This window comes from Argiope bruennichi, chromosome 2, assembly GCF_947563725.1.
Source record: "Argiope bruennichi chromosome 2, qqArgBrue1.1, whole genome shotgun sequence".
Classification (NCBI taxonomy): domain Eukaryota; kingdom Metazoa; phylum Arthropoda; class Arachnida; order Araneae; family Araneidae; genus Argiope; species Argiope bruennichi.
In genome coordinates, this window is record NC_079152.1 from 20416608 (window position 1) to 20440652 (window position 24045).

The 24045-nt window shown below is 29.2% G+C and overlaps 1 protein-coding gene across 1 annotated transcript in view; it reads left to right on the forward strand.

Annotated features, from left to right (window-relative positions):
* Window positions 1-24045, forward strand: part of LOC129959165 (kelch-like protein 2) — a 69155-nt gene that overhangs the window by 40256 nt on the left and 4854 nt on the right. Inside the window, exons 5-10 of the mRNA XM_056071991.1 lie at window positions 986-1085; window positions 6610-6819; window positions 9536-9716; window positions 11746-11865; window positions 13113-13287; window positions 23229-23423. Of these exons, the coding sequence (XP_055927966.1) occupies window positions 986-1085; window positions 6610-6819; window positions 9536-9716; window positions 11746-11865; window positions 13113-13287; window positions 23229-23423 (981 nt within the window). The remainder of the gene's footprint in view (window positions 1-985; window positions 1086-6609; window positions 6820-9535; window positions 9717-11745; window positions 11866-13112; window positions 13288-23228; window positions 23424-24045) is intronic.

A 24045-nucleotide genomic window follows, 5' to 3' on the forward strand; every position in this document is an offset into this window, starting at 1 on the left:
TAAAACTACATTGTTGCATTCGCTAATCCAGCACCTTTTCAAAAAAGCACATCGCATTTCCTTTAACTGGTTATCGCAAGAATACATTAGTAAATTAATTCATTAATTTGAAATAAAAATTTCGGAGGTAAAAGCATTAAAAAATTGCATTAAGTAATTTCTGATTTTTAAGAAGATTCAGAATTTATGTTAATAAATATGATTTATGAATTTTTGATGTGTTTATTTACTTATGTAAAAAAATTTGAAGAGTGTAGGGCAATTGTGATATCCGATATAACAATTTTTTTCGTACATTATTTTAATAAAAGATTAATAATCGCTAACATAAAGCTTGCATGTGATTAATTCACTTAAATATTCAGATCTCTTAGAAATTTTACTGTGTTACTCTTAAAAATATCGTAATTTTGGATACGTATACGAACAGATTTATGGGAAGTAACTTACATTTGATTTGAAAAAATGCTTTGATAATTTTAGAACATGTCTATCGAAATAATTTATGAATGAAAATTAAAAACATATTTATATTTATAATATATTAGATATTTTAGAATTCTAATTTTTAACAGATATTGATATTTTCCTTTAGAAATAAAATCTCAAAATAAACATGAATATAGATTTTGATTTTTAATATTATTTAATATAAGATACAAAATGTAAGGAATAAAATATTTTTATTTAACATAGACTGAAGCTAGCTGTACCGGATAACAATAAATATAAAAATATAAAAATTGAAATCTGTTGTCGCTAATTTCATAATATCATGTGAGAATATTATTATTTTTAAGTCACGCGACATCTTGAGACCAGATTTTTTTTTCTTTAAAAACCAGTTTAAATCAATTTGGAGATTCTCAGATTACGCATGTGTCTATATTTAGAAAAAAAAAATGTGTATTTGAAATCCGGTTTATCGAATCAATGTATATATATGTCCTGTTCTCTCCTCTCTTCCTCTATTTTTCTTTTTCAGTTACATCGTTGCAAAATCGTTGGGACAAGAAAATTTATTTTCAGACCTAAAGCCTGAACCGAGGAGATTTTTATTTCAAGGAGAACCGATGATATTATGGGTGCGCACGCTTTTTTCTTTTTCTTACGAGCTAAGTTTCAATTAAAATATTATTCTCAAAACCGGTGTTTTTCTGCAGCGTCCTGACATAGGGGTAGCGCGTTTTACCCATGATTTGGTCGTCCCAGGTTCGAGTCCCGGTTCGCGCGTGGTTCTTCTACTTTCGTGTTTTATCTGTGAAGTGTGTGAATGTGCCCCGCCCCCTCTTGTAAAAAGGGGTTGTGAAAGCGAATGTGACGCATGAAATAGCTAAGTTGTGCGCTTGCCCATAGTTGGAGCTACTGAAAAAGCAAGAGACGCTCACTCGGCTTAAATCGCTGAGAGATCTGCCGGCGGGCTTTTAAAGTGCCATAAGTAACACGTTTTACTTTCTTACAGCGATTGTTATAAATGAGTTATGATCAACTGTCTATGAAACCACTAACAACAATATAGGTGCATACTTCAACTCGTTGTATAGCCATAAATTGTTAATTATATTTATTGTTAATAAATTGTTAATAATATTTAACAACTGCACCAAGAAACATGTTTCATTACACACTCCAGATATTTGGAGTTGTGAGTATGTATTTACCGTATGTTTAGCGCAGCATGACCAGCTTTCGCTGCTGTGTCTTTAAACCCAACTTCCAATCCCAATTTTCAACTTGAGTTGTGAGTATATATGGAATATGCAGATATTAGCAGGGGAAATCTTCAATTAACATGCGTGAATCAAAATGGTGTACGATCATATATTTTAGATTTTACTTTCTCTTATACGTAGTATAGATAAAGTATTTTAACATCCAAAACATTCGAGCTAAAGATTTTGGAAAATTTCCACGTTTTATATCTCCCTGAATTCGAAAAATTCATTTTCGGGAAATGTCCTTCAGTCTGTCTAGGACAAGGATGATTCAAAAACGCTTTGAAATAGACGAATGAAATTTGGTCTTTACACCAAATATGCAGATATCTATCAAATTTTGTGCAAAATCCATTAGCATGATAATTGCAAATCAAAGACAGCTCGATAAATAAAATTCCGTAGACAAATTTAATAACTCTTGTGTAATTTATCAAAATGTGAGTCAAATTTAACAACTGGTTGATCATCTCTCAGTTTGTATTTTCAAAAACATGTCACGGCAATATTTCAAAAGTGCAGTGATTTACATATAAAAATTTGCTATAGTATTTTGCCACTACAAGTATAGTTTTGTATCAATCAGTCTGTTACGTTCAATCGGTTCGTATAAAACGCAAATATGATTTTCAGATGCTATTAACCACATATCCGGGATTAATATCCGGAAAACTCGAAGATCATACGACGTATTCAGCAGAAATGCATATTTTGGGACAGAAGTTATTATTTCGTAATTATTGTACTTTAATGCCAGGCAATTCATACTCTGGGATAAAATTTTTAATAGAAAGCATGCGAGAAAGTTCTGGGGAGACCACTGACGATGGTTTTAAGCAGGGAAAAACCATTCTTCAGCAAACTTTTGATTATATCTCCCATAATTATAATACTTCAACAACATTCTTAAAACTCAAAATTTGCAACATACGTTAATATGCTCTTGCCTCATTCATTTCCTAAATAAATTTAAGCCAACATCATTATTTCATCAAATCTTTCAGTTGCGTATTTTTACGACTGTTAAAAGTTATGATAAAATAAGTTTATTTATTTATTTTGGAAATTAGGTTGGAAACTGAATTTTGACTTGAATACTGTCATTCTTTATGTAAATTAAGTAATGCAAAAATATTCACCGAAAAAGCTCATGAAATCAGATCTAAATCATTATTATGCAAAGATGATTCAGGTAAAAGCTTCAATATTTTTTAGAGAATTTCTCAGATATTTTTTATTTAGAATTTGGAAAATTTTGCAATCTCTTACAAAGGCAGAATAGTTTCAACAGAAATGTTAAAAGAGTAATCATTAGTTTGTAATATATAAAACAGTTTATTCGACAAAAAAAGGTTTCCTTATCGCCAAAGCCTCTTTAATCCACTCTTGTGTCTTTTTAAATGTTTTTGAGTTGCTATCCTCTGTGAAAAGAAGCAGAATGTTATACCTGTAGAAAATAATGAAGCTTTCAATAGTAATTATTTTCACATATTTCTTTGTGCATCCAACAAAGCACTTTTATTTCATATTACCTTAATGGCTCCTGCATGTGCGTTTGCCAAGTGCTGTTTTGTATTTTTCAAAATTAAAATAAAGCACTAATCGTGCATTTTATAAATATTCAGAGAAATACGGGAATAATTTAAAACTTTCATTCAAAAATAAAAACATCCCATTATTAAATCCTAAAGTTATTTCGCTTTTCGGTGCCCTTTACATTTATTCCTTTCAAACAATAGAGTCTGGAATATTATTTTCATATGTAAGTTTAGAAGCCCAAATGCTTACTCGGCTGTAAAATAAAATAAAAATCCAGCCATCAACTTAATTATATGCAATGTGAGTTTTAAGTAATCTGATTACGTCTGGAGGTCATTTTTTCAAATAATAATAATTTGAGCAATAGTTGATAATTGTATCTCATATTTATTCAAACATTTAATATACAGTTAATAAATAATTTATAACATAAAATTGTTTTTAATATTTCGGAAAATGTTCACCAAATTCAAATGCTCTCAATGAAAAATAAATTATTGGAATAGTATATCCAGCAGTATATATAATAAATGGTATTTTGGTCGAGAACTAAAGGTAACGTTTACGATTCAATAATCTTACCAATTGAAAAAGTTTTAGTGCAAGTTCACAATTTTTGCGGGGCATGTTTAGTCTTTCTCCAGAGCATAAGAATTGCTCATCTTTGCAATTATATTTCCATCATTCCCTAAGTAATATCTGGTTCAATCCTTGGCAGATATTTTTACTAATAAATTCGTAATTGTGTTTAAAAAATGGATATTTTCTGAAAAACACATTTCGAGAAAAATATGGTTAACATTTTTGTTTTGAATTCTTAATCAGATAAAAAAAAAACTTATTCTTTTGTCCTTTTTTGAATGGTGATTATCATTTATTAAGATTGATAATCACCATTCAAAACTGTGCATCTGGCACCAGCAGATTTTTATATTTCCTAAGTCTTTTAACTCGAAAATACATTTAAATTACCTATAGATACTATTATCCGTTATTTTTTTTAGTATAATTTCCATGTTTTACTATCAGAAATTACATTATCATAGGTAACTCCAGATAATTTACAGATTCAAAATCATCTTCATTTCGTCAAACTCATCAAAAACAAATTCGTATTGTATATATATATATATATATCAGGGAAAAATTACAGCAATTATCGCGTGGTACAAAATCTTTGTGAATACAAACATTAACCAATCCGTCTTCTATGAAAAAAAGTGCAGCAATCGATGCCCAGTTTTATATTCGTTAACTTTAAAATCCTTTTATTTTGAGCAGCTCTCGGTAGATTCTTGCAAAATTAGTAGATAGAATACATCATCTTTTATCGAATTTTATTGAATAATGTGATGAATAATATGAATAATGATTAATCATTTGCTTGAAAAAAAAGTTGAATTGGGAAGTACTCATTTTTCCACGGACTATATAGTAAATAAATATGACTATGATGAAGACCATTTCTCAGAAAAAGCAGATTCGTCCTAATCAATGTCATCATCCTAATTATCAAATAAACAAGAATAATTTTAAAAAATAAAATTTAGATTTTATAAATGGTTTTTGTTTATTTTCTTTCTTTTTTAAATTACACTTCGCAGATGTTTAACTCTGGAAAATTTATAGTTATGCTGAAAAATATATTTTGCAATTTAGGATGATTCTCAAGTCATGAAAAGTTAATAATTCTAAGTGCAAATATCTTCCCCAATTTTATTGACAACTCCATGAAATTAAAACGTAATCGTTTAGTTTTAATAATGTGTAACACACATCTTTATTGAACCTTTTAGCCAATCTCCTTTATTTTTAAATTATTTTTGTAACTTTCTTATTTCGTTGCTAAGGGTGCTTTAAGCTATCTCAATAAATGTAATTCCATCACTTTAACGAATGTACATCTTAATTTCCCTAGTTATACGAGATATCGTTTTGGATTTAAAGGGCCTGAAGACTTAACTGATCAACCTGAATATATATATATAGAAATGTAATAACTCTATTTATAGTGAAACAAAAAAAAGAAGAAAAGGAAAAAAGGTAGAATATGCGACTCTTCAATAATTTTATTAATATCTGGAAGACCAAGCTTCGCTCTGCAGCGGGGTTTTTTTTAAAGTAAAAACGTAATTTTTAGGCGAAAATATTTATATACGAATCACATACTGATCGCATATAAATATTTTTCAATCTTACCTAGGTATGAACTATTCATTTATACAAAAAAAAAAAAAATCATGAATTTACTTATTTTAACATGTAATTCAAAACAATCTGCAATGTTACAATATTCATTTTGCAGTTTATCTATCATTATTTATATTTTTGAACTTACACTGAGTTTTATCATGGTGGAATCAGATCCTAGATGGCGCTATATGACATTGTCATCAGACAGAGAGCAGAAAGAAAAAGACTCTAATAGTTATAAAAAAAAATGTGTGTGCGTATGAAATTGAGTTTTTTCAGAAAAGATACCTATATAGATAAACTTAAAAAGCAAAACTAATCTAAATATAAAATTTGATCTTAATCGAAACAGCCATTACAGTCGTTTCCGAAATATATATATAAATATATATACAAAAGTATTAGAATCAAGTCAATAGGAAAAAAAAAATCAAATAAAAATTAAACCAAAAAAATTATAAAAAATATAAAAAAAGAATCCGGCCTGAAGACTTTTTCAAGGGTCACCCTCAGGCAGGGATTCAAAGAAAAGGATTTTTTCTGTGAGGAAATACAGACATTGTCTAATAATGATTCCTCGTGACCCGAAAATCCCCTGAAATTATGCTCAAGAGATATACCATTTTAACAAACTTTTCATTCATTTTTCATTTTACAAACTTTTTCTTACTTAAGATTGGTTATATATATATATATATATATATATATATATATATATATATATATATATATATATATATATATATATATATATATATATATATATATATATATATATATATATATATATATATATATATATATATATATATATATATAAAATTATAAGATGTTAATGTCAAGTAATCTTATAATCTCAAATAGAGAAATAAATTTTGTTTCCTATTAACATGTAATGTCGAGTGAAAAGTAAAACCGAAATGAGGAAATATTTCTTTTTGAAAAAATTTAGCACGCGTGAGATACTTTAACAAAAATTTAAGAGGTGAATTAAATGCATCATGAAAAAGATTTTTATATCGAACCTTCAATATAGATCTGAGACCCTTAGATAATTTTTAAAAACATTCAGTATATTCGGTGTTATTTTGTGAACTTTAGTGAAGACAGAAGTTCTTTGGAAAATGGGTGGTTTAAACCTCTGTTTTATCTTCCCTTATAGGACCTCTGTATGTATGAACCGGACAAATTTGAAGCGAACAGACGTAACCACGCCGCTACCAAGATCCAGGCCGCAGTGAGGGGCTATCTCACCCGGAAACATCTGCGAGAATGCATCTCCATAGCCCACTGCGCTGCGGTTGTCATTCAGTCCGCGTTTCGAGGCTATAGGGTGCGAAAGCGATTCAAGATGGGAAGAAGCCAAACAGAGGTACTGAGCCTAAGAATCAATCCCTTGTTTTACAGCCCTTTTCTTTAAAATATAATAAATTTCATGTTATCTCGTGAAAACATTATTTTTTAAGTCACGTGATATCAAACCGATAGGAAAACTTCATGTTCTAACATGACTCATATTTCGCAATCGCCAACATTTACAAAAATGGTGGTTTTTGATCATTTCAACATCGAGTTCTAAAACTTTTTCTCGAGCCCAGATTTTTATTTTCCTTTTTAGTTATATTAACGTCTCGTTTTAAAGCAACTCTAGGATTATTTTGAGACGGACATCGTACTTTTGAACCGCGGTCAAATGACGATGGCGACACCTGAGCTGGCACACCCCTCTCCCTACCATGCCACAGAAGGGGGAAGATGTTTGGCCCGGACAGTTTAACGTGCACCAGACCCGCTTCCATGACGGTTCTTCGGTGGAATCGGGTCTCGACCTCACCACCAGCACCAAGACCTTACAACCAGACCACCACAGCCCTCTTTTATTTTCCTGAAAGAACCGGCTTAGACCGGTTTGAAATGAACATGTGATTATGAGATTACGCATGCGTCTATATTTTGATAACGATATCAACAACTCCCCCATCTGAAAATCGTTCGAGCTCCAAAACTTTATCTCAAGGTCATTTTTTTTTTTTTGCGAAAATTCTGTTTAAACTGGTTTGGGAAGATCACGTGACTATTGTATTGCCCAGTCGTCAACTTTCAGAAAGCTATGTTTTTTTTTGTTTGTTTGTCTGTTTATTTATATATAAGTTTAGATACCTCACCTCGTTGTTTCGCGTTCATTCCCAATTTATTCTTTGTGCTTCTTTGGGTGATAACTTCTTACGAACCTACATCTATTACTGGTCAGATAGCAGAATCGGGTAAAGGACGGATATTCGGGCCAAGTTGTAACCTTTTGTTGCCGATATGTCGCCAAATGTGACAACTTACTTTATCATTTTCTAATAGCCCTAAAAGCGAAAAATTGATGCTACAAAAGTGATAAATCGCCAATTTTGTAACCGTCCGTTTTGAGACTTCAGAAACTCCATCATTGTGTTACATGATAAGATATGTTATATTTCATCAAACTAGCTCTCAAAGTGAGTTGCATCTCTTCTTTATTTGATCAAGTGATTCAGTTTCGAAACCAAAAGGCTTTCGGTGATTTTTTTTTCCTGTAGATGACTAGTAACCATTAAGTATCATCATAAGCGGAATTTGATTGTTATCAGACCGTCATCAAACAAGTTGAGTTCAATAAAATTATGCAGAAAAAGATAATGTGACATATTTAATCAGACCCAGGAAATTATTATATTTATTTAACATTTTTCTTGAATTTGTGTAATTTAATAAGGTAAGCTGTTAGTTTTATAACACCTGGTCCAAAGGAGTATGAGCTCCTCTAAACACAGGAGAATTTTTTAAATGAGAAAAAAAAAAACAGCCTTGAAACAGTTATTAAAATTTCATAATTTTTAAGGCATAAAGCAAGACGAACGTAGAGGCTAAAATCTTTTTGAAATAAAGATACGTATGAAAAGCTTAGATTGAATAGATACAAATTATGACTTCAAGAACATTAGTAAGGATTCCTTCCCACTAAATTTCCAAAGTAACTCTCTCGCTACTACAAACGTCTCCACTGTCCTATTTCTCCCTTTCCACATAACTACGATAAAGGCCCGAAACGCCTAGGTATCACAACGAATTTTTTGTCTTTTTCTCTAAATGTGATAATTTAAATACAGTGGTTGATACTTTGTGCATCCGAGACGCTCACCGAAATGGGTTTGAGAAACAGGGAAGTATTTATAGAACTCTCAAAAATATCCAAGCATACGTTTGACTAATACATGTAAGTTAAAAGGGGTGTCTTTTGATTGATATCTATCAAAAATATGGGATACCATTGCAATTTTTGACGGGGGAGGGATTATTTTTTCTTCTTTTACCACTGAAAGAAGAACTTGGATATTTCGGTAGTGCTGACGTAACTGAAATTCTATGATTTTAGGAATGAAAGGGTCAAAATGGGTCTAAGCAAAAAAATTCTATTCAAATATATCTGAATATGAATATCAAATATCTTAACTAATGTACTCACAACTAGAGCACAAAAGAATTCATGCCACAAAGAGCAAATATTTATAAATATTCTACATGTGACTAGGCAAAAATTCAGATGTATTTATAGCAATATTTAAGTATCATAGCAATATTAGATGTATTTATTAGCAATATTTAAATTGATAACGAATGGTAAAACTCATATTGAAAAATTTCATTGCATACATATAGTTCTTCAAAACCTTATTTTTTAGAATATGGAAAACAACGTATATGCAAAAAGAGAAAAAGTGAAAATCTCCATTGGCGGATATGACACAACATACATATAGAGTACATTAATTCATTAAAAGTGAAATATTATTTTTCTAAACCGGTTGCGTTGTACATAAGTGGTAAAGAACTTTTACTTCACCTAAATAGGTACTAACTGTCAAAAATTTCAGATAAAATTTAAGGACTTTTGATTATTACAATATTCTTCTGTATAATACTGCATGTAACAAATGTACCAAACTATTATTGTGGACCAAAAGTGTTGTTTCCCGTAATGGAATGTCAGGAAATATTTGTTTCAAAAATGTTTTTGATAACTGCATCACTTGCAACTTATAATTGAATACTGTTTCCAGGATATCGGTGATTCATTGCCAATGCTCCCGGAGAATAGAAAAGAAAATATGAATAAGGCTCATAAAGAGACTCTGAATAAAATCTTATGTTTGGAATCATGCTTCAAAAGAACTGACAAATCTCCACCAGAACCAACACTTTATGTTATGGGCGGCTGTAATTCGGATATAAAAGAAAAAGGTACGTTTGTGTTATTCATTTGCTCAATATTTAAAAAAGAATATAATATTTAAAATGTTATTGATTTTTCTTTCGGATGATGAAATAAACTGCCTTCCAAGAAAAGTTCATTTTTATCGAAAATAACTAAATTAGAATCATATTTTCCATGACATTGAATGTGAACTCTGACTTAAGATGAAGATGATGCATGTTTTGTGAGAAAAAAGATGTTTTACATAAACATAGAGTTTAAACTTGTAAAATAAAATTATATTAACCCTTTCTAGGGCCATGGGAAGTACGCTCCCCACCAAATTTATCAATCTTTGCATGAAATTATGTAGGTTGGCATAAGTTCTGACAAATTCTTTTAGTAAGTCAGAAACTTAGGAGCTTCAGTTCTTTATCTCAGACAAAATGATGTGTTTTGATTTGTTACTTAATTATTAATTAACCAAATTAATTAATTAATCAAATTAAATTTATCTAATAAGTTAAATGAATCCCTTTTCTTATTCTAATCCCAAGCCTAAAAATATTTTAACATAATATGACTAGAAAAAAATTGCCCTTTAAAGGATTAAGAGATGAAGATGAAACACTTTCTATAATCTTTTTATTTTTTTTAAATGGTTCTACACAAGTCAAAATTGCCCAGTGATATATTTAATTCAAAATGTAAAGCTGTTTTATATTTTGTATGATATCTATTAAATTAAAGATAAAACTGAATGATATTTATATGATACTTTTAATCATATTAATTAAAATTAAAGATAAATATGACATGGGGATTGTATTCGTCTTCAAAGAAATAAACAAATAAGTAATAATAATGAAAAATACCAACATTTTGTACATTGCTGGAATTTATAAGCAAGTGAAACTATAAGGTCCTAAGAAAAGGAAAAACTGTACAAATTCTAGAAAAGCGAATAAAGCAATATTAATCCTTCAGTCTTCACAAGATGATGAAAAAAAGAGTCCTAAAGCTATATAAATATGCATGTTTTTATCAAGGCACAGATAAAACATGTAATTAATCATTGTAAAAATAAAAAGTTAAAAAAGATAAGAAAAACATTTGGACCAAAACATTCGAAGACGAATACTATTTGGTAGTAACAATTATTAGAAAGTTTCGAAAAGTGCTTCAATGGTAAATGATTTAATAACCTTTAAAATAGTTTGTCAAATTTTGAGAATTTAGTTCAATTTAGAACGCATAAAGGGAATTTGGAAAAATGATATAATAGTTTTAAGAATGAATTAAATACTACCGTTATATTTTAAAATTACGTCCTATAACCTCGTGTGTTGCCTGTGATTCATATTCAATATCTAATTAATGATTACTTACTATTTAACTCCCTTTCTACTTCAGTTAAGTAATTTCAAAAAAGGGGAGATCTAATTAGTTAGAAGATCCGAATCCATAGTGTAACCGTGACAAAGAACGTATTAAAAATGAAATATAAATTTAGTGATGCGTTAGCTAATCTTCTTATTTGCTATATTTCTTGCTAAAAAGCAGTTGAAGTTGATTCTCGCCGCTCTGGAGGGTATAGAAATGGTTTTGGGGTTAGCTACCACCTTTTGATTGCGGGGTTTGTCTTCTACTGGAGGGGTTGTACTATGGCTGATGATGGCCCTTAGAGGTTAACCATAATCCCACGAATGCTTTAACGGTGGCTGGATAATCAATTTTTTCTGTATGCCCGCGAGGCGCTACCAGTAGACATTTGTAATCATTATTACTAAAGATAACTTTCCTGATGAAATGTTAATGAAGATATTATTGCCACAGCCACTTAATCCATCATTAACGTGATAAATCTAAGACAATATCTTGCTTATTTAAGTTTACTGGCACCTGAAAATATGTCTCTACGTTTCTGTATTCAAGTTATATTTATATTAGGTTATTTAAAAACGAATAATATTATCGATATTTTAGCTCTTGGCATTTAGACGTTAAGCAATTACGTAATAGATACGCTTTTAATAATAATCACTAATTATTTTTAAAAATTATTAATTATTTTAGGCCAGAACGTTATATTTAAATATGATCTGAACAGCAAGAATTGGTCTGTTTTAACAGCAACTCCTATTCCTCTTCATGATACGCGAATGGTTGCAACGGATGAAGCTTTGTATGTTTTAGGTAAGGATTAAAATTAACATCTTAGATTATACTTATTTGACGGGAACATTTCGGTTTACTTTATAAAGTAATACGTAATAGGTGTTTTTGCGGAAACCGTCCGGTGGTTGAGTCTTTTTTGTTTAATTTATAATTTTTTTCTTTATATTTCGGAGAAAGCTGAATCAATATAAGAATGCAAATGCTCACTTAAGGAAAAAAAATGAAAACTCTCGTTCAGACATTATAAATAGAAGTATTCTTTCTTAATATTCTTCTGAAATAAATATAACTTGTATTTAATGCAATATTCTAATGCAATTCCAGATTTTACGAAAAGAAATTTTAAAGCACATCTAAATCTTCTAAGTTCTCAGATAAGACCTAGTATGCGTTTGCGAACTTTAACCAATGACATTTTTCAATTTCAACTTAGACAGAGAAACTCCACTGCACTAAAATATCATTTTTGTATATTTCTAGTAGAAATCAGAAATCATTCTTAAAATTAAAAAAAAAAGATTTAAAAAAGCTTTCTTTAGCTTTAGAACCCCCAAGTATTTCCCAATCTAATCATGAAATCTAAAAAAAAGTAGAAGAAAGAATGAAGAACCTTTTTTGAACACCCTTTTTGTGTTTCTCTGAAATATGTGAAGTTTTGTCCTTTCAACAAGAAACTTCTTTCAAGTTTAAAGTCTGCTTGTTAGAAACCGTTGACTGCTTATTTCTTTCCCCTTGCTTTTACAGTACTTTTTTGTTGCAAAACAAAAATATCCAGAGTACTGCTTTAAAGTTACTTAGTTAAATAGAAAGTTGAACTGAAACTAACATTTTGAAAAAAAATATTGTTTTAACCTATAAATAACTTTTAAAACAGGAAAACTATTTCCTTTTATATTCTGCCAAATATTAGCACGCCTTTAAAGATATTTAACAATTTAACAATTATTATATCCGCATCTAGGAATTTTTATCTAAATACAAATTACGAGAAATACAAAATTTAATTAAGTTTAGTTTTTCTTATAAACATAGAAAATCGAATTATATGAAAACGATAAAAATTCGATTTCGGATTATAAAGCTAATTATAAGTTTGTGAAAACACAATGAATTTTCTTTTAAAGTAATTCAAGCAAAAGGAATTTCCTTAAAGTGATATCCAGGATTGAGATTAAATTTCTTTTTTTTTCTTCTTACAATTCCATTGATATATTTTTTTTGTTTATATTATGTTTTTATTTATTATTTTTTATTTTTATTTTCAGGGGGATGCAATCCTTTGGATGACAATCCCCTTCCACTGAAAGAAAGTTACAAGTTTGTCTTTAAAAATGAAGAATGGCTTCCTTTACCTTTAATGAACAATGCTAGATCCTTGCATGCGGCTGTAATCTTCAATAACTTGATACTTATAATTGGTGGAAAAGATGAAGAAAATAAGTAAGAGTTACCTTAATTTAAGAAACGATAACTTATAAATCCATTCAAACCATATTTAAAATATACGATTGGAATTTGCTTTCATGGTTTCATTGTTGCCATGCAAAAGATTCCGGTTTAAAACTGTTAGAAAGCTTTAACAAGAATTTACTGCCTAATGTATTGCATTCTCCAATATCCTGAAATCCATACTTGGTTTGTTTACAATTTAATATGCATATTGTGTGTTGATTGTTTTTAAATGGTGATTAGAATTTTAATTCATTAAAAATTAACTGAATTGTGAGAATTTTCTGCTCAAATTTCATAAGATATTACAGTAGAAATATAAATTTCTCATTATATTAAAAAATTTTAAAAATTGTGTTTTTAACGAGGCTAGTTCAGCATACTTTTCCCCAGATAATATCGAAATTTTCACTGAAATTTTGCAATTTTTTAAAATATGTTTGGCCTAATTTTAGCAACAGATTAAAATGTTGTATTGAAAAAAAATTTCAACGAGTATATAAACATTGGATTTTCTTCCAGTATTGAAAGTTAAAGAAGAGTTATGGTTAATATACCTGTAGTTTGCGAACGAATTAACGTAAAGTGAGATTAACACGGAATTTAAAGGCTGGATGAATCGCATGTTTACATTTTTCATAACTATATAAAGTTATGGAACGTATCTCCATTAGAAAGACTTGTGGTGGATTGAATTTAGCGAGGATACCACCTGGGACCTTGTGGTTCGCAGCCGAGTAACCACAATACAAAAGCAATTGCCCGAGTAGCGTAGCTGTTAACTGGCTTATAAGCTTTCACCGCAGACTCCCCCTCCAGTGAGTCGAACGATATGGCTGTTGAGTGGAGATGTTTTTATAGCTGTTTATTCTAAAGTGCCTGTACCCATTTGAGAAGGCCAAGCGTTATCGCGAGCGTGTGTGGATGAGTGGTTACTGTTGCTGATGCTGTTGCTGCGTCAAGTGAGTCTGATGACTTTGGGTTGCTGAGGCCTTTTTTGTTGCAGCGTCAAGTGAATCTGACGACTTTGGTTTTTGATGTGGGTAGATGGCGCCACAACAGCTGTACGAAGGTTGTAAGTATCACGTCCGGGTCACCAATGTAGCGGATTGGTATGGGCGATGATAGAACCAGGGACCTTGTGGTTCGCAGCTGAGTAACATGGCCACAATACAAAAGCAATTGCCCGTGTAGCGTAGCTGTTAACTGGCTTATACGCTTTCACTACAGACTTATCTACACAATGAACAGAGCACATGCAAGTCAATTAAAATAACAAAATGCGGAAACCCGTCAAAATCTGGACTGATTTTTAAAAAATAAAAAATTTCACAAAATTTTAAAAAAAGTGCTTCAAGATGCATTTCTCTTATATTTGTTTTACCCTCTAAAGCATTGATGCCACCATAAAGCATGTACATAGATTCAAATTGGATATGTTTAAATAGTTGTAAGTAATTAGTAGTAGTTCCTATTAGTATAATAATTCTAGTTGCTAAATATTTTTCTGTAAAGAACAAATCCTTGCAAACACATACTCTTTCTTTTATTATTAGTAGAAATGTATATTATTTATTTACTTAAAACAATTAGAGGAACCAAACAATCATTCCAAAAAAACAAAATATTATTTTCCAGCAGTAACCACTGTGGAAAATTATCTATTTCACCAGTTTCTGTTTCACAAAAAGAGCATGAACTTAACATTTGGAAATATTAAAATCGCCACACATAATATATGGAAGAAATCTCTATAAAGTTCTCCAGCTCCAAGTACGGTACAGATTTCACCAATATTTCTTTCACAATGAAGGTTATAACCAATAGATAATCCTTGATTATACTGTGCCCGCCAGTTTAGACTTTCAAAGGATATGCCAATCCATTTAATTTCAGAGGATTCCAATTTCTCCAATTAAATTCCCCTTTTTAGAAATATAGCCAACCAATAAGAACGTTTTAAGTTTATAGTGCAAGTATAATTTATTATCAAAATTATTTTGAAGTGTAAATGAATAGCTCATCAAAATTAATTCGTATAATTAAATTATTTCTATCAATAGTTGGGCTAAATACAAGAAACAAAGGCAATTGGCATTATATAAAACCTAGAAAACAGATCAATACGTGTCAACAAATTCTGTAAACAACTTGCTCTTTCAAGATATGTAATTTTAGTGATTGAATTAAAGTTAATTAGAATATTATCAACAAGCAATTCAGTTGTTCATTAGAAATACTGAAATGTATATAGATGGCTTTAAAAGAGGATTTTAAACAAATTCAGAAACAAAGAATTTTGTTCTAATGCAAAATATCTCTCTTAGGGATATTCATCGGTTTATAACAACACCTTATAATGGATTTTGAATATGTATGGTTCCAATATTTATTTTTACAAAAATTAAAGAAAATATTTTTAATTGGACGAAATCTCTGTGAGTGGGTTAATATCAAAACGGATACTTAAGTTTAATCCCCGTAGGTTTATTGTTTTGAAAATGCAAATTATACAAAATCCACTCGAAGAATTATTATTGAAACATTTTAAGATTTCTTTCTCTTTGTTACAATGTTTAAAATTCTTTGCAATTTCACTACAATAGATATTTAAAATGAAACGAAAATATATAATTAAAAATTATAACTTCTTATATTGAAATGAAGTGATGTTGATATATTTACATATTTATTAATTATTCATATTTTGTAAACAAGTATTTCCCACACGCAAATAACATGATGATAAACGATTACAGAAATTCTAAAAAAAATTTTTTCAAAATATAAATAAGTAATATAAAACATGTTCTTATTAACACAGTTTTCCCTCAGGAAATAAATATTATTCTTAAAAGTAAAAAATAAAATAATAATACCGTAAAAGAATATCAGTTAATCATAGCTTTTTAACATAATACAAATGAGAATTATTTATGAATTTTTTTAACTTTATGAAAACTGTTTGGAAAATGTATGTATATTATGATTAAATAATTTTTCTCGCAAAATTCATGCAAATTATTTCTTTCAGTGTTACCTCAATTTTAATTAACGAAATTCCACCCACTAATTTTTTAATAATTCATGTTATTAGTCTACTTTGGCAGATTAAAGATAGATTTCAATAAAAGTATGTCTCAGATATTATGTAGGAACAGTTTCCCTAAGGTATGTTCTGTGTAGGCTGAAATTAATTAAACTATTTTCCAAATTTACTGCAATGCAGGGAAGAATTTCGACAAATATATTGGAAATATGAAGTTACTGACAAAGAAAAACTGATTATAACCTTCTGCGCCAGTAATGAAAAATTTATACATACAAGTTATACCTTTTTTTATTATAATATTATTTATTAGATATAATCAATAATATTATGTGGTATCACATCCTTTTACTAATTATTAAATAAATTGACTAGATATTAAATAATATCATTTTTCTTCTATAAAAATAAAAATATTTTATTAACAACAAGAAGAAGCTATATAACTTTTGCAACATCAGCTTATTTACATTATTTTCAATTTGAATTGACATTGCCTTCGTTCCTATAACAAAGGCTTACTTAATAAATTTTGTTAATCATGACAAATATTCTTTTCTTGGGGAATTTTCCGGTGTCATGCATATCTAAAGTTTCAACTTCAAAAAATTCAATTAAAATTAATCTGAAATTATAAGCAAACTCCTGAATTTTATAACATCAATTTTGATATTGGATAACAAGTCTGGACCGCGTCTCTACTAATAATAAAGATGAATACGTATGTTCGTTAGAATTTTACAGGCCAATTTAAAGCTACCAAATTTGGCACATATATACCTTTTATATAAAAATACGAACATAGGAAATATTTTTATATGAAATTTTAATTAATTTAAATTTAAATTGACTTCTGACATTTTTTTTCTTCGGTTCTTTTCTTTTCGGTTGCTACTAAAAATATTGTTTTAAAATAGGAAATTTTATACTGTGTCAAAATTTGAGGAAATATCTTTTTAATCATAAAAAATTAATAGTTGAACGTATTTTTCTTGAATTTTGGCAATTTTGCAAACATTTATTTTTATCAATTTTTTTAGAATCGATTATATTGTTGAACTGAAATTCAAACTGTTTTCATGTTTTATAACATATTTCGTTGCACGATTTTCTTCCACTGTTCAAAATTAAGAAGGGTTCTGTTTAATATCTGCGCTGTTTACAAAACAAATAGAAAAGTTAAGTTTTACAATACCGCGAAATTTAGAGGATAAATAAGTCGAACGTTTACGATTTATTAACACTGTGATATTAATGGAGTTGTCTGCATTAAAAATTTTCCTATAAATAAGGAAAAGAACGCATATAAGATTATTAATCCAACAGAGTTTTAATATCTGACATAAAGAATGTAATGCGGAATCTTGGACATAATAAATGATATCAAAATGGCTTATTTGAAATTAAACATAACCATTATTTTGAAAAAAAAATCGATGCATGTCTGCAACTTTACTAATAAACCAAAATGTCTAATTTCATCTTTCTTGTTTAAAGCATTTTTAAGTTGTTACGTATACAAAGAAATAGGCTGGTGCATTTCCAAAAGTCAGTTAGTTTGAAAAGAAAAAAAAATGTTAAAGTAATTAGGGGCTTTGATATTTAATTATTCTTTGATCAATAAAAAGAATATCGATATTTTAAAGTGTAGACAACACTCTTGATTTCAAAAGAAATTATTATGTCCTTTCATTAAAATGAAAAATATGAGTCATAAGCAAAATTTCTGTTACATTCTACGTAGGATTCACTGATATTATGGGCTCTCATTAAAATCAGAAACTTGAGCCATAAACTAAATTTCTGTACTGCACTTCAGCGTAGGATTCTCTGGTATCATGGGCTCTCATTCGAATGAAAAACATGAGCCATAAACTAAAGTTCAGATGATTATATGTTCTCATTAAAATGAAAAATATGAGTCATAAGCAAAATTACTGTTATACACTTTTACATAGGATTCACTGGTATTATGTCCTATCATTAAAATGAAAAACATGAGCCAAAAATACTTCTACAGAGAACTCGCTGTTATTATATGCTCTCATTAATATGAAAAATATGAGTCATAACCAAAATTACTGTTATACATTTCTACATAGGATTCACTGATATTATAGGCTCTCATTAAAATGAAAAATGGGACCCATAAGCAAAATTGCTGTTATACACTTCTGCATAGGATTCACTGGAATTATATCTTAACATTGAAATGAAAAACATGAACTATATATACTTCTACAGAAGATACGCTAAATTTCTGTAATCCGCTTCCATATAGGATTCACTAGTGTTTAGGGTCTCTCATTCAAATGAGAAACATGAGCCATGAGCTATATTTCTGTAATGCGTTTCCAAATAGGATTCATTGGTATAAGATTTTAATGAGAGACCCTTCATTTTAATGAGACCTCCAATTTAATAAAAAAACATGACCCACAAACTAAATTTCTTTAATGGCTTCCACATAGGATTCACTGGTATTATTGTTTTAATATCTAAAAGACACTAATATTTTATCTCACTTAAATTTGAATTATTTTACTTAGCAGAAATTCAAAAACAGGGTATAATTAATATAATGCATTCTCATATAATACTACTTTGCTCTTCTTTTTATCTGCAGTAAAATAATTTTTCTTTTATTTAAAAAGCTTAAACTTCACATCATCAAACAATAAACAATCATAAGTCTTTGTCGAACTTCAAATTAGGAATTTCCCTTTTAATAAACATAGAAATTCAATATAAAGCTAAAATGCTCCGTTATTAATGGAATAGATTCTGTTTTGTTCATCTATATTAAGTTTAACGTCTTTCAAAATGTTTAATTATTTATCCAATAATTAGAAAAGGAAATAATGATTAGTTATTGTTTAGAGAATGTTATAATAAGTAGATGTATCAAATGAAAATAAAAAATAATCAGCGCTTATCACAAAATAAGTCAGATTAATTTACATGAAAGTGTCTAAAATGTAATTCATAACAACTCCCATTTTATGAAATTATTGTTTTAGAATTGTTTATTAGATTTAAAGGTTTTTTTTTTTTTCTTTTGCTCGAAACCAAGTGCATCGTTATAGATTTTACTGAATAATTTACTATTTACAAGCGAGAAATTCATACAAATCTGCTTCGAAAAAGAAATAATTTTCAACTCCTATTATAATATTTAACTGCAAAATAATTAAGACTATTCATCCTTGAAATTAAACATTTCGCTTGCCATTTCATTGAAATGCCACTCATTAAAAAATGTTCCTTTAAATGTGTGTTCATGATTCGGAATCTGTTGTCGCTTGCAAAGCTTTGTTCACTTGTTTAAGATTTAATGTATTTGCGATTGTTATTGTATTAAAAGCTAGAAGCGTCAAATTAATTAGCAAGGATTAAATTGGGGACGAAGCAGGAATAAAATTTTATAATACTTTTCATCATTATACTATTAGACTCATTAAGTAGCATATTCCGGATAAAATTGTATTTTAAAGTTTTCTGAGTGAGCAAAGCTGGTTGAATTCTTTTCATGCTTTTTCAGCATTTCAATAGCTTCCTTTATAAAGACCATTAAACAACTATCTTAATTTCCTCCAACTGAGTGTTGATTAGTCTAAGATAAAGTGACTCAAAGTTTCTTAACTCAGCCTAATTTGACAGCACAAAAAAATTATCTTTTAATTTAAAATATTCACAACAAATTTGAAATGGAATGTAAATAACATTTTGGACACACAATGTAACATAATTTGATTTCATCATTTACTGCTCAAAATTCAAATAAATGAAATATTCAAATTCTTTAGAATACTCAAAAATTCGCTCAGTTATTTAAATAGTTGACAGATTTCTAAATTCAACAAATTTGGGATTTTTACTTACACGTTTAGAAAAAGTAAATTAATCGTCAAAAAGAAGAATTCAAATTCGAGAGTATGACAGATCTTTATGTTTCAGAACTCTCTGAGTACAAAAAGAACATTTTTGAGAATTGTCCGTCTATCTGTCTGTCTATGACAAAAATAATTCAAAAATGCTTTCAGTCAAATGGTTGAAATTTGGTATATGGTCTTTACACCATATGCGAAGATTTCTGTCAAATTTTGAGTAAAATCTGTTCATAGGAACTCTTCTGGTTTTACTTTTCGAATATAAATTAATATTATAACTACAAAAAGAAGAGAGCTAGACAGATAAGATTTGGTATACATATTTAACATCCAGTTTCGTTAAAAATTCGATGTATACATGCAAATTTGGTGTAAATTTGATCCAAAGCGATTTTGAATTATCGTGTTGACTGATTGACAAACGTAATTCCTCAAATCTATTTTTCAAGATTGTCTGTAACGTGGAGATTTACTAATGCCTTCAGTTTGATTTTTTATCACTATATTACTTTCTCTTTCCTTGCTTACATCGCTTGTGAGAAAAATAAATCACCCAAAATAATAATTCTGCAAAAGTAAGGATTAAAAAATAAGTTGAAGCGAAGTTAAATTTTTACCAAAAATAAAGATCATTTTTGAATTGATTGTAATAATTTTTGATAATAATAATTTTTGAATTTTATTTTAACGTACAATAAATTTTTGAACGATAATTTGCTCCAAATTTATTGCAATTCTAGATAAAATAATGCTTAGTTGACTTATAAACTCTGATAATTTTACAGTGTTCTTTCTCTTTCTTAAGTATTGATTGTACAGAGACAGATGAAAATCAGTCCAAAAATTTTGCAGGAGATAAAAACGAATGTCGTATTGGTTTTTAGTTCACTTATGACCAAAATTCTTATTAAAATATTTTATTAATGAAATCTTTTTTAACTTTTCTTCGAAACATTTCTTAAATTAGAAGTAAAATGTTCTTATTTTTGATTATAAATAGTACTAAATGTTTTTTTTCATTATTAAGCCTAATTATTAAATATGCGGTTTAACTATCGGGCATAAAAAAATTATGTCGATGGATTCAATTTTAAGCGTCGTACAGTGACCCAACTTCACCAACTCAAAAAGCAGGTAAGTTACGGTTCATTTATCATTCAGCAATTACCTGATAAAATTTAATTTAAATATAAGTTAAATGTAATTTCAACGCCATTCTAGTTAAATTCTATTAGCTTCAATTAATTCAGTTAGATTAAATACAATTTCATGTTTAGGCATAATTTAATGTTTCCGTCAAATTGTTAGACATTATATCTGTTGTATTTTAACTGTCTCACATATGATCTGGTTACTGTATACATGAACTGTTATAATGGAAATAAGTGCCGTAATTCCGTATGACATTATAACGTTATTAAAAGCATAAATTGTCGATTTATCTATCTTATGAAATTTAACAGTATTGTAATTTCAGTTTTTCCTTCTAAACTACATTAATATTACTAATAAAAAAATGTGTGTGTGTGTGTGTGTGTGTGTGTGTGTGTGTGTGTGCGTGCGTGCGTGCGTTAACTAGAGTTTGTTTCGAAATGCAAAAAAAAAAAATGTCTTTTAACGATATCAGTTTCATAATTTTTCCTAGATTTGGGAAATTTTTTAAAAATATTTTTTGTCTACTTTCTAATTACTTATTATTATTCCAAAGTTCTAATTGTTTTCAGTGTTTCAGTAATTATTCAAATATATTTGGTAGAATTAGTAGTCAACATCTACTGACTTAAAAGATTTAACGTTCTTCTATTTATTGTTTTATAGTTAAATTCTATATAGCTTTATATTAACCTCTCAATCAGTTCAGTCTGAAATCAATCAAAGTCTGGAAAGTGAGTTTCTTATACGTATATACTCTTCCTTTATAGTTCATTATAATTGTGCCAGGTCCTTATAAATACTAATTCCTTTAGCTTTGTTTTTACTAAGACCGAAAACTTTCAAAGTTATATCTGCAAATTATATTATAACTCCCAATTTTATAGAAAGTGGTGAAAGAAAAATTAATTAATCAACCATTGCCCTAATTAATGAAGGTATGTTCCTTTTTCTGTTCCGAATTTATACATACGATGGCCATCTTGTCTTATTGAGAGAAGGACAGAATTCCAGAATCCTTTCAGATTGCTTATAAGGAACAATTCTATGGTTTTCTTATTGTTATAAAGAGTGTACCAAAGTTAACGCCAGATTTCAATTTTACCACCATTCAGGCAGTACAGTGCTGAGAACCCTTAATGAAAACACCATTTGAAAGCTCATAGCTTAGGGTTTGTAAAAATGGAGAATTAAATGATAGGGCAAGGTGTTAAGTCAAGATTTGAATTACCAAAAAACGCGTTTTTTTCTTTAGATTGTTACATTTTTATTGAATCAGAAAGTACACAGAATAGGGTTATGTATGGAATAACACACTGGGTAAATAGCCACCACGGCTTTGCTAGCTTATACGCACTCTTCTGTCGAAATTTTCCAAGACCATTTTGCATAAATGTGGCTGAATTTTGTAAATGCAGCGTTGAATTTCCTGCTTCAATGCACACATGCTTGTGGGCTAGTTGATATAAACATTTGACTTCAAATAACCCCATAAAATGAGAAATTATTCTCCGATGGTGTTAAATCAGACGATCTAGGGGCCCAATTCTCAAATTTCCGAACTATGGCAGCCAGACTTTCCTTACTTTTTTAAAATATTGTTAAAAAATGAAAACATGTTGTTCTATTGTGTAACGCGCCATTTTTACTAACACTAATATATCAGTCAGTTTGTTTTCAAATGTTTTTAAAGGGATACCAACATTTTACTGCACGAATGATGGCAAATTCAACTCTTGCGTTAATTTTGAAACGTCCTTTATATAGAGATTAAAATTATATAATTCGAAAAACTGGATGCTGACTTATGCATTCTGCTCTTGACAAAAACTCTTTTTCAGAATATTATCTTCTATCGAAAAATATGATGCATCCAAAAACAAATGGGAGGAATTTACACCCCTCCCAGAGCCAAGAATGGCAATGGGGGCGGTGTCCTGCAAAGATGCGTTGTGGGTGGCCGGGGGCATCACAAGTGTCGGAGACAATATTTCCTTGGTGGACTCCATTTGGTGTCTAGAAACAAAAAAACGAAAGTGAGTTGAAAATTTCTTATTTAATATTTTTTATTCTATATTTATTACTCAGTGTCCCTGTAAAGTAATATCTTTTCACATTTATCCTGTACTTAGTATAGAGAAAATACAGTAATCGTAAAAAAAAAAAAAAAAAAAAAAAAAAAAAAAAAAAATCGACCTCGAGATTTTGACGAATCTACGCGTTTTAGACCTTTCTGAGTTCGAAAAACACATTTTTGAAAATTGTCCACCAGTCTGTCTCGCTATGATAAAGATAACTCAAAAATGCTTTGAACTAGATGGTTGAAATTTGGCATATGTGCTGTGCACCGAATTTGAAGATTTCGATCATTTTTAAATGAAATCTGTTCAAAAGTTCATCTGCAAAGCTTTTCGAATATAATTTAACACGATAACTACCAAACAAAGTAATCTAGAGGAATAAAATTTGGTACACAGATTGAACATCCATAGTGTAGACACCTGTGAAATTTTGAGCCAACTTCAAGAACAGGTTGATCGTCTGTCGGTCTCTACTTTCAGAAAGAGGTAAACGCAATAATTCAAAAACGTAATGTCATAAATATATCAAATTTGATATGCGATTTTATGCCAATAAGTGCAGTTTTGTCTCAAATTT